Genomic DNA, 11514 nt, shown 5'->3' with positions numbered 1-11514 from the left:
CTTAGGACCATGTGATATTTCAGTTTTTCTTTTTTAATAAATGTGCAAAAATGTCAACAATTCTGTGTTTTTCTGTCAATATGGGGTGCTGTGTGTACAATAATGAGAAAAAAAAAAGAACTTAAATGATTTTAGCAAATGGCTGCAATATAACAAAGAGTGAAAAATGTAAGGGGGTCTGAATACTTTCCGTACCCACTGTATTTGGTTAATATAATGTTGATTGTGCTGTTTTTACTTTATTAAAGATGGATATCAGCTACCCCTTCATGTCTTCAGTCGCTTCATTTCAGATTTTTATGTGAAGGGTAATTGGTGGATCTTGAAGATAAAAAAAAAATTATAGACCTATTTATGTATGTTTTAAAAAGTTCCCACTTTTAAAAATACTCCCACTGATTTGTGAATAATATGTTTGAATTTTTGTTTGCTTCTCTTTTGTTTGTGAACAAAGTATAGCGGCGATATTATGAAATGGAAATGAGGCGGAAGCTGTTAAATTACCCCAGCCATGGGAATTGATGCATGAGTAATAAAATTAGAAATGTTTTTGCAACTGCTCCTAGTTAGTGTCTCCTTAGTTGTCCTCCTCTCCTTTATATATTTATTTATTTTTTACATTTTGTTTCAAATTAAGGTCTGGCTGTCTAGGCCTACAGTATAAAGAACTATACAGATGCTATCCACCTTATTTTTCAACACGGAAGTGTTTACTGTGAATGTGAGAGACTATTATTAGCCGCTATGGGAACGAGAAGAATAGTGCAGTAGGCTATACTGTAAAACTGTTTGCCCTACAAACCAGCGTGTTTGTTAATAAGGCAATAAGCTGCTACATTCAAATAATATGGTAAGGAATACCAGTTCGCAGTATCAAGCAGCATAAATAGCTGTTTTGTACAGCTAAAAAAAAGCGAATGAAACCGGAAGCCAGACATTAAAATGAAATGGTCGCGCCCGCTCTTATCTGAAAAATAAGCTGAATGAGTAGAAATTTGCACACTTTTAACAATTTTATTTTAAACACCATTAATTTTAAACATCATCAAAAGCTTCCAAGATTGATGTATCCTCAAATATAATAAATTAGCCTACTGTAGTTCTGCATTATAAAACAATAAAAACCCATTGTAACAAAGCAAAGGTATGGAGGAATCTCAGGGACAGAGTTTTCTGCCTCTCAAAAGTTTCTCTCCTCTTTTTATCGTGGAGGGAGCTGATTATTTCATGGTGATTCCCGAACCCCCGCTGAGTGCAGCACCTCTACAGCAATTAACATTTTGACATGTTTGATCAATCATTCAGACTACAAAAGAAGAAAATAAATAATTAAGTTAAGATTATTAGCCTGGATGCATTCTCTGTATTTGATCAGCACAGTGCTGTTAGATCAAAGCATCGCACAAAGTGTGGAGAGATAGCACCATAACACAAAAGTGTGCTTCCTCAACTGAAAAAGATAAACATTATGCAGAGAGCATCCCCTCTGAGGTTTAAATGAACATTTCTGACTCCAGCAGAGCTGAAGTAGGTCAGTATTTGGGATTCCTTGTTAAAACTTGACAAGTGAACATTTTTCCAAGATGCCGAGACGTAGCCTAGGCTAGCCCATAGGCGGATTAACCATTTGGGCAAATTGGGCAAGTGTCCAGGGGCACCACGTCCAGGGGGGGCACCATGCAAATATTTATTTCTCTTTTAAAACAAGCGATTCATTCTCAAACGTATTTCTAGTCTAGGCCTATATATACCCTTTCACCAGAACGTTCTAAATTCCTTTAATATTTTGTTGAAAGTTTATTTTATTTTATTTTTAGTTTTTTTGTGGATGCGCGATCTACCGCCAGATTCACACTACTGCCTGAGCACGTGCGTTTCATTTCAACGGCCATATTACACTAGCGTGTCCACTGGCACGGAGCAGAGCGAGTGTTTTCAATTAATTCCAATGGAAGTTGAGATTTAAGCTCGCACATGAGCGTGAAGCTAAACTTCTGAACTGAAAACGCTCACTCTGCTCCACACTAGGCTAGTGGAAACCCACCATACAGATTCTAGGAGTGTGCTGTGCAGTTTTGCATCCTTTACTGAGTGTAAACGAGTGAGTTTTTACATTTTATTTTCAGTTCAAAACCTCACAAAACCATGTAGCTATAGAGATGTTATTGCAAGACCAGTCTAAAACCTTGGCATGTTTGCATTTAATTTTTCAATTGTCTAGATTTAGTTCAGTTTTTGGGTTTACGTCAGAACCCAACGTCAGATTCAGTCAACATCAGATTGACATCAACATCCGACGTCGGACAGACGTTGGATTTTGGTTGAAAATGAGAGTTGGGTTGACCTCAGAACCCAACTTTAGACTGACACCAACATATATATAGTGAAAATACAATTACAGATATCAAGAATTAGCCTATAGTTTTTGCTGGTCAATTGTTGATATCAAGAATTAGCATTTTAACTAGAGGAAATAGTATTACAGATATCTAGAAATGCATGGCACGGCACGGACACAAACGTCTCCGGAACAGACACCACCGTCTCCGGCCCAGCACGGACACCAACGTCTCCGGAACGGACACCAACATCTCCGGCACGGACACCACCATCTCCGGAACACGGACACCCGGAACAGACACCAACGTCTCCGGAAAGGACACCACCGTCTCCGGCACGGACACCGGCACGGACACCAACTTTTCCGGAACAGACACCACAATAATTTTAATTTATACTTTACCTTTGCAGTTTATATAAACCACACATCACACATATTTTAACAGGGTATCTTGCTTTATTATTATTCATTATGAATTTCTTGAATAACCAAACTTCAACAACATAAGGGCAGATCTTTTGAGCGCTGCTGATGACGCTGTGAAGTGACGCTCGAGTGATCAAGTATTCCAATGTATAAAAAAGCTTTCATTCGATTCCTCCGTCCTCCTTTTCTTTCCTTGCAGCCTTCCCTCGCATCCTGAAGGGGGTGGAGCTGAGACGGGAGGAAAGGAAGCGAGGAAAGGTAACGAGGATGCACAAATAAGAAATGAGAAGCATGCATATGCATGCAGCATATATTTTCTGGCTCTGTGGGCATCCTAATACAGTTCACACACAAGCACCTACAACAGTTTATAGATTAACATGACGCTACAGGCTAGTCGATGAGATGAATAAACGTAACTCCACAACAACTAAGTTACATAAATGTATCCACTAACCATTCAGAAACGTCCATGTAACAGTCTAACAGTTGCAGCTTCTTCCTGAGTCTCTCCATCTGTGTCTGAATCTGGTTCAAACATGTAAGGCCGCACTAGCTACTGGGTACGTTTTTAAGAAAATCGAAAAGCCCAAAGATCTGTATCTCTGCTAAAAGAATTTAACATATGCTTGTGATGCCCTTTTTTTATTGTTGTGTTTCAAGTTGTGAAAATGTTTAAAAGAAATGTGTCAAGAACTTGATATTGAATTCTGTAATTTTGAAAATTCATTAAAAAAAAACAAAAAAAAACTATGGTAGCCTACTGGGTATTATTGACATTTTGTCTGAGAGAAATTCGGCTGTTAAGTTGTTGCTGTATCCGAAGCACGTGTAAAGGATCGACCATCTTGTGAACAGGGAGGGGAGCAGCAGCTCATTTGCATTTAAAGGGACACACACAAAAAAGAGTGTTTTCCCTCACACTCAAAAAGGGGCAACTTTGACAAACTATAATAAAAAATCTGGGTGGTATTTTGAGCTGAAACTTCACAGACACATTCTGGGGCCACCAGAGATTTATATTACATCGTGTGAAAATGGGATAACAGGTCACTATACTCCAGACTTTATTAAGCTTTAGGTAAAAATAGATTTGGTCTTTTTTTATTGATCGATTTATTTACTTTATCACTCATTTACTTTTTTTATATATATAAAATGCCCGAATATGCATAGGGAATAAAACACCACTCAAATAATCTTGTCTTTTCAACAAGTGTGTTAAATGTAGAATTAGGCTACAAAAAAGAAGAAGAGAAAGGTCGCCTAATATGACTGTTAGTTCAGTAGCTAACAGGTCATTAGTTTATAACCAACATACAGGTTTATACAGGTTGCCTCCGACTGTTTCGACAGAATCATTCGTTAACAAACAATAGAAACACAACTGGAGTTAAATGGCTAAATTAAACAAACAGAATTTACCTTCTGTGGTTTGGTAAAATTAGTTGCTAGTGTTTCTGTGTCACATAATCAACGTCCTACTGAGTGTTTTTTCCCTCATCTCAATTTTCTTTTTCAAGTAGATCTATTATTGCAAACATGTTAGAGCGCAGGTGCCTTTACAGTAGGCTATAGCACTTCACTCGTGTTTATGGTTTGGATCGACTTATTGTGTTATTGGTAGCCTAATGCATTATTGTTTTTTTGATGGTGTTGTTGTGTTTCTATTAGATTGTAATTTGTGTGATTTTCATTAGAATGTTTTCGCTGGCCTATATTACAGGCAGTCAGATGAGCTTGTTTTTGCACTGCTGTGCATTTTAACGAAGGACAAAAGATTTTCCCTTACCTGTGCTGCCACTTAGTGGTACTACGTGGTATTGCAATAAATGTATACAAATATTTGGCGAGTGGAGCAAGTTAGTCTGTGGGCTTTGCATATTTATTCAGTTTTAGAAATATATTGATTGAAAGTCTGGGATTAATTTAAGTTTTATATTTATCATTATTATTTTGGACAAACGTTCACATACATTCTAAGAAACTTTGTGACATTGACCCGGATATTGTGGCAACACTTTACAATAAGATTCCATTTGTTAACATAAACTAACATTTAAAAGTATTTTTTTTTATTGTTAATTTCAACTTTTACTAGTACATTATTAAAATTAAAAAAGTTGTATCATTTAATATTATTTAGTGGACTTGAGCTAACATTGAACTAACAATGAACAGTTGTACTTTTATTAACTAACATTAATAAAGATGAATAAGTACTGTAACAAATGTATTTTATCGTTTTGTAAAGTGCTTTGTTGTGAACTGATGAGAAGACAGAGGGTTAGGTAGGCCTATAATGGAAATATTAGACTATTATTTCATTAATAAATAACAGTGTCCGCATGAAATGGTCACGGCTGGCATTTGCACAGGCAGCACATCATGACAATAAACAAACAGGGTCAGGCAAAAGCTGTAATATTGTTTATTAAATATTGCATAATGAGGCAATCACAGCAGTAAATAGTGTTTTAAATTTATTGTAATTGTAACAGCACTGCAAATAAACAAAAACAAACCAAAAAAATGCAAAATTCGCCTCTGCATACAGACCACAAAGTAATAATTAAACATTACACATCTCAGGTGTCATCTCACACTCTTCAATCAATCATGTGATTGCGGTAAAGAACTCAGTAATTGTCTTGTGTGACACTTGGGCCAAAAATGGTACTCTTTAAACGTCCTTAAAAAGTAACATGTTTACCTCAAGGCAAAATAATATTAATAATAATAATAATAAAATGAGGCACAGTTCAATGAAGCCATGAGACAGAAAGGCATTTCAATCCCAACACAGTGTCAGAATCACTCGTTCATTCATATGAGACGGCCTGTGCTACGCAAGTCTCTGTGCTTTCCTAATATTCTTCATTTAATATAAACTGTAATATTTATAGAGGTTGCTGTAACTTCAATCACTTTCATTCATTTATACTTTACATATTTACAACTTAGAATAGGAAAACTGTCTGTGAATTTCGACTCTGTTCACATCCAAGTTAAAAGTTTCTCAGAGCACTACATTCAGATATGCTACGCTATTTATTATATAATGGTTCAAAAGGCCAAAACATATATCTTCAAGTTCATATTCCATATAGAGATCGCATCTATTTCAATTCCTCATCGATCCTCTATGTGATTACTTCTTGACAAAAGTTTTAGCAACAGCCACTGGTTGAAAAAATGAAAAATATGTCATCTAGATACTTTTAATTACTCATTTCTGTCCAAATGATCTTTTCCTAATTCTTGTTTTGAGGGAAGGCTGGTAAAGCGAGTCGCAGACGAGGCGACCCTCATGCTCTCTAGCAGCACGTTCTCTGGCATTACATGGAATGGACCGTATAAAACTAAAGGGGGGATTCAAAAAGACACAATTTTCATCAGAAGAAATTCAAACATATATCTTCAAATTTGCCGTTCTACTTCACAAACGGAAGCAAAAGCTAGTCTGCAACCTGGAGTAGATGTGAACTACATTCAGTTAAGGAAGACCACAAGCTAATGAAATGAACACAACGGTCCACGTGTAACGTAGCATCCTCTACTGTGAATGGCACTTTGAAAATGAGGTACGGCAATCTTATATATGGATCATCCATTCCCAACACGCAACCATTTTACCTGTCATAAATGTCACTGTCAAACGGTACCTGGGTTAAGATGTTATCGAGGCTCACGTTAAAGGAGGTAAATACTGCGCCTCAGACTAATAATACACTCTTCAGAACAACCAATTCAAAAATGGATGACTGAAAGAGAAAAATATGCATCACTCAAGCAAATAAATAGTACATTTTGAGTCAAAGCATCAAAATAAGTTCTGATCCGTTTAGTGGGGTTTAGCTGTAGCCCTTCAAACAAAGCTCGTTTCTGTTCGCTACTACCAATTAAAAAGCTTGTTAGATCTGGAGTTTCTTGAGTTGGTCACTCAATCGTAATTCAATTACCAGAAATTTTGGTAACACTTTACAATAAGGTATCATTTGTTAACAAATGATATGATAAACAATACTTCAGCGGAATTGATTAACCTTAGTTAATGTTCACTTCTACATTTACTAATGCAAAAGTTGTATCTGTTAACATTAGTTAATGCAATGTGAATTAACACGAACAAACAAAGAACGTTAATAAATACTGAAAAAATATATTGCTCAGTTAGTTCATGTTAACTAATGCATTAACTAATGTTAACAAATTAGAGCTTATTGTAAAATGTAAAAAATCTGAGAGTACAGTAAGTGCTGTGAAGATATCCTCCCGAACACGACTAACACTAACCTTAACGTTTACATCATTTTGATGTCTACGAATGGCTTTGCAAATACTAATGTTGCCGTCTCGTCGTTTAAGCCCTCATTGGATAGAAACTGAAAGCGTACTCTTCATAAGAGTGCTCCATAAATCAGCATTTCTTTTTAAACGAAACGGGAGTGTAAATGGTAATATAAACACTTTTTAAAATGGCTAAAAGGATCCTTTCACAGTTTCTCTGACCTGTAACCCTTAACACAGAGACACCTTCGGGTGCTTTCGATAAACTGTCGTCCATCAAAAAGTCCATCAAACATTTATAGCAAAAATAAATTGTAGAATCTCATGTTTTTTCAGTAATGTCAGGTATGTGATGAAGTCAAAGTATTTTGCGCTGTACTTCAGTACAATTCGCAGCTGTAAACTTAAACACCTTTTCCCAGTCTGATAATATATATTAATGGCTTTTAGCATTTTCAAAAACAATGTGAAATAATAAATGGTAAAGACCTTAATTCTTCCTTTAAATCCTTCAGTGATTCAACAAATGCTGCCACTGTAGTACAGCTTCACTGACATGCCTCACACCTTACTGATCACATACCTGGACATTCATCTGGGAAAGACCACATTTTGGAGGGGAGGAAAAGTCAGGCTGATCAGGCCGCTTAAGCGTAGTGCTAGAATCTCTTCATATAAACCATCATTTCTTTAACTGTATCATGTCACAAATTGACAGCTTTCACATAATTTCCTGGGAACGTGCCGAACTGTTTCGTCCTCTTAGATGTACCTGCACAGAGAAACCAATACATGCATAAGAGTCTGGATACAAATAAAAGGAAAACTCCAGAACAACAGAGCTGATTTAGAAGCGCTGTAGTTTTGTATATATGGATTTAGTATGAGAGATGACTTTATGGAGAATCAACACATTGATCAATAACACATACCCACAAACCAGCCATCATCGCATTTCTCCATGACATTGACCAGGTCTCCTTCGTGTAGCTCCAGCTCATCTTCATTCTGAGGCATGTAATTGTACAGAGCCTGAAATCTACACAAGAACACAAAACATCATTACCCATGGAAGAGGAAGCGACAGCACAAATCACATTGTATCGACTAAATGTAAAAACGTATTTCAGTTCAGTTTAAATGGAAATAAAGTTAATGGCCTTAACTTAAAAGCACTACACACAATTTTGTCTGTCTGACACAATTATATATGTCACACTGCACATCTGCAGAGCACCATAGTTAGGGTTCAGTGTGCCTGCAGTCAGACACCCTCCACAGTAACATGAAATACAGTTATCGTGTGTGCTGTATGAAAGCTTCATAGATATAAGTGTGTGATAGATATAAGATATAAGAATAAGTGTGTGTGTGTGTGTGTGTGTGTGTGTGTGTGTATGTGTGTGTATACATATCTATATATATATATATACTGCCGTTCACAAGTTTGGAGTTGCTAAGATTTTTAATGTTTTTAAAAGAGTCTCTTCTGCTCACCAAAGCTGTTTATTTGATTCAAAATACAGTAAAAATTTATAAATATTTTTCCAGTGTAAATCAGCTGTTTTCTATGTGAATATATAGTAAAGTGTAATTTATTCCTGTGATCAAAGCTGAATTTTCAGCATCATTACTCCAGTCTTCAGTGTCACATGATCCTTCAGAAATCATTCTAATATGATGATTTGATGATCAAGAAACATTTATGATTATTATCAGTGTTGAAAACAGTTCAGATTTCTGTGGAAACCGTCATACATTTTATTTCTCAGGATTCTTTGATGAATAGAAAGTTCAAAAGAACAACATTTATTTGAAATAGAATCTTTTGTAACATTATAAATGTCTTTACTGACACTTTTGATCAATTGAATGTGTCCTTGATGAATAAAAGTATTAATTTCTTTAACTTCTTTCCAAAAAAATACAAAATTCTTACTGATATATATATACACACATACACACACTGTATATATAGTTGTGTACAATTTTCAAGCTTTTTATTCCTCAAAGAATCCTGAAAAAAAAAAAACTGTTTTCAACATTAATAATAATAAATATTTCTTGAGCAGCAAATCAGCATATTAGAATGATTCCAGAAGGATCATGTGACACTGAAGACTATGAAGTAATGATGCTGAAAATTCAGCTTTGCCATCACAGGAATAAATTACATTTTTAAAAAGATTCAAACAGAAAACAGTTATTTTAAATTGTAAAAATATTTCGCAATATTATTGTTTTTGCCATATTTTACATCAAAGAAATGCAGCCTTGGTGAGCAGAAGAGACTTCTTTTAAAAACTTTAAAAAATCGTATCGATCCAAAACTTTGAACGGTACTATACAGTGCTATGCATAAGTTTAGACACCCATGCTAAAGTTGACTAAAAAGAGGAATAAAAAATCATCCTTTTGGAAATTGAACTTAATGCCTTAATTAAAATTTTTTGGAAAAATCCAACCTTTAAGGACACCAATTTTCTTTGTGAATGAATAATGTATCGTAAATAAATAAATGTTCTTCCTTAAAATACAGGGTGCATAAGTCTGGACACCCCTATGTTAAATTCCCATAGAGGCAGGCAGATTTTTATTTTTAAAGACCAGTTACTTCATGGATCCAGCTATGCATCCTGCTAAAGTTCCCTTGGCCTTTGGAATTAAAATAGCCCCACATCATCACATAGCCTTCACCATACCTAGAGATTGGCATGGTTTTATTTCAGTTAGCCTAATAGCTGGTTTGATTTGCATTGAGAGATGATCTTATGGAAAGTGCTCCATGCCAATCTCTAGGTATGGTGAAGGCTATGTGATGATGTGGGGCTATTTTAATTCCAAAGGCCAAGGGAACTTTAGCAGGATGCATAGTATCCTGGATCCATGAAGTAACTGGCCTTTAAAAATAAAAATCTGCCTGCCTCTATGGGAATTTAACATAGGGGTGTCCAGACTATAATGCTTAACATTTAGCATCATTCAAAACTCAGTGTTATGCATCTGTAAATATGGTTTCATAGTGCAGTCATGTAAGGGATGTCCTGCCTATTTTTTAGGTGCATGTCAGTGAAAAGCACAGGTGCATCCACACAGAAATACACAGAGGTACTGTAGATCATACTTACATCCCACAGCTCATGCGTCCAGGCTCAGGACTGCTGCTCTGGGACAGGGGTTGCTGGGAAATGATGAGAGAGTGTTTACTGGGAGGAGGCAGGAGTCGGTGGGCGGAGTCTATAGGGCGTGACAAAGTGCTGCAGTACCTCACTGAGGTCTCTGCAATATTCATGATCTCATTACACACTGCCTCCTATTGGTGGAAGTGGGTCGGCACAAGATGTAGCCACAAACCAGGAAGTAGGGTCAGTCATTCAGATGGAAATTGAGTTTGAGGAAGGGGCAGTGTGGTTAGAGAAGATAGTAACAGGACAGAAAGGAGGGAATGTCCATTAATACCAGGAAAGCCGGAAGGGATGGTAGTGTCCAGAGGATAAGCATGGAAGAGTGAGACAACAGAGTGAGTGCATGTGGAAGGAGTGAAACATACGCCACAATCATATAGGACAGGTTCACTTGCAGGGTACAGAGGTGTCATGCATTATGTGGGTGAGTTTCAGGATTAGATATTACATAAAATAAAACATTGAGGTGAGCCTAATGATTGACTGATGCGTCTCATAAGGGTCTGATAATCAGTACAGAATATGAAACTGCTCATATTCACCATTCAAAATAAATACAAATGACATTTAAAAAAAAAGTATGGAGCAGTATGTGCATCTAAGGGTAATTATAATGTCACGAAAATTATTTTACCGTAAATGAATTGGCATTCATGTTGTTGTCTTGGATGTCAAACAGCATGACAGGACTTCTTGAAGATCGCCCGTAATATTCTACATCATTTCTTAATGGCTGTGGGGGAAAAAAAATTCATGAATGAAATAATCTGCCTCTTTTTAAAACATGTCAGTGCACAACGGTTCATGGTCATCCCTGAGGTCTGGATTCAAGTTTGAAATAAGTATGCACAAACAACAGTACAGTTGGCATTTGATCCGTCCATTTCTATTTTCCTCTGTGCAGAGGACGGCAGTAAAACCTTACTGTACATCAAACACATAATGCACGGGAAAAAGACTGTGAGTTAGTAGCAGTCACCACATTTCCTATAAAACATCAAACAATCATTAAAACAGTGTCACATCATGCTCGGATGCTCCTTCTATAATTCTAAACGTAACTTTTACACTAGCATTCAAAAGTTTAGAGAATTGGTAAGCTTTTTTTTTTTACATTTTTTTTTACTTTTGATCAATTTAAAGGTATTGCGGAGGATTTTCTTTTTCCGGGTGGATCATCAAGACTATTGGTCCTCCCAGTTGTCAATCATTCTGGTGATATGTTTACGTAAGGCCGTCGTACGTGCTCGTCCCTAGGTAGTTTTCGCTTTC

The 11514-nt window shown here is 36.3% G+C and overlaps 1 protein-coding gene across 4 annotated transcripts in view; it reads right to left on the bottom strand.

The window, feature by feature from the left end:
* Nucleotides 1-5824: 5824 nt before the first annotated feature.
* Nucleotides 5825-11514, bottom strand: part of sorbs1 (sorbin and SH3 domain containing 1) — a 50805-nt gene continuing 45115 nt past the window's right edge. For 3 of the 4 annotated variants that reach the window (XM_084390585.1, XM_084390586.1, XM_084390587.1), the window contains 4 exons: nucleotides 10877-10975; nucleotides 10186-10370; nucleotides 7990-8096; nucleotides 7629-7829 (listed from right to left, as the gene is read on the bottom strand). In XM_084390585.1, the coding sequence (XP_084246711.1) occupies nucleotides 7762-7829; nucleotides 7990-8096; nucleotides 10186-10370; nucleotides 10877-10975 (459 nt within the window). In that variant the 3' untranslated portion in view covers nucleotides 7629-7761. Of the gene's footprint in view, nucleotides 7830-7989; nucleotides 8097-10185; nucleotides 10371-10876; nucleotides 10976-11514 lie in introns of all 4 variants that reach the window. The other variant, XM_084390588.1, reaches the window with a different exon arrangement.

This window comes from Rutilus rutilus (genome assembly GCF_951802725.1).
Source record: "Rutilus rutilus genome assembly, chromosome: 20".
Taxonomy (NCBI): domain Eukaryota; kingdom Metazoa; phylum Chordata; class Actinopteri; order Cypriniformes; family Leuciscidae; genus Rutilus; species Rutilus rutilus.
Note: the sequence above shows the minus strand (reverse complement) of the source record. Positions and strands in the feature narration are given on the sequence as shown.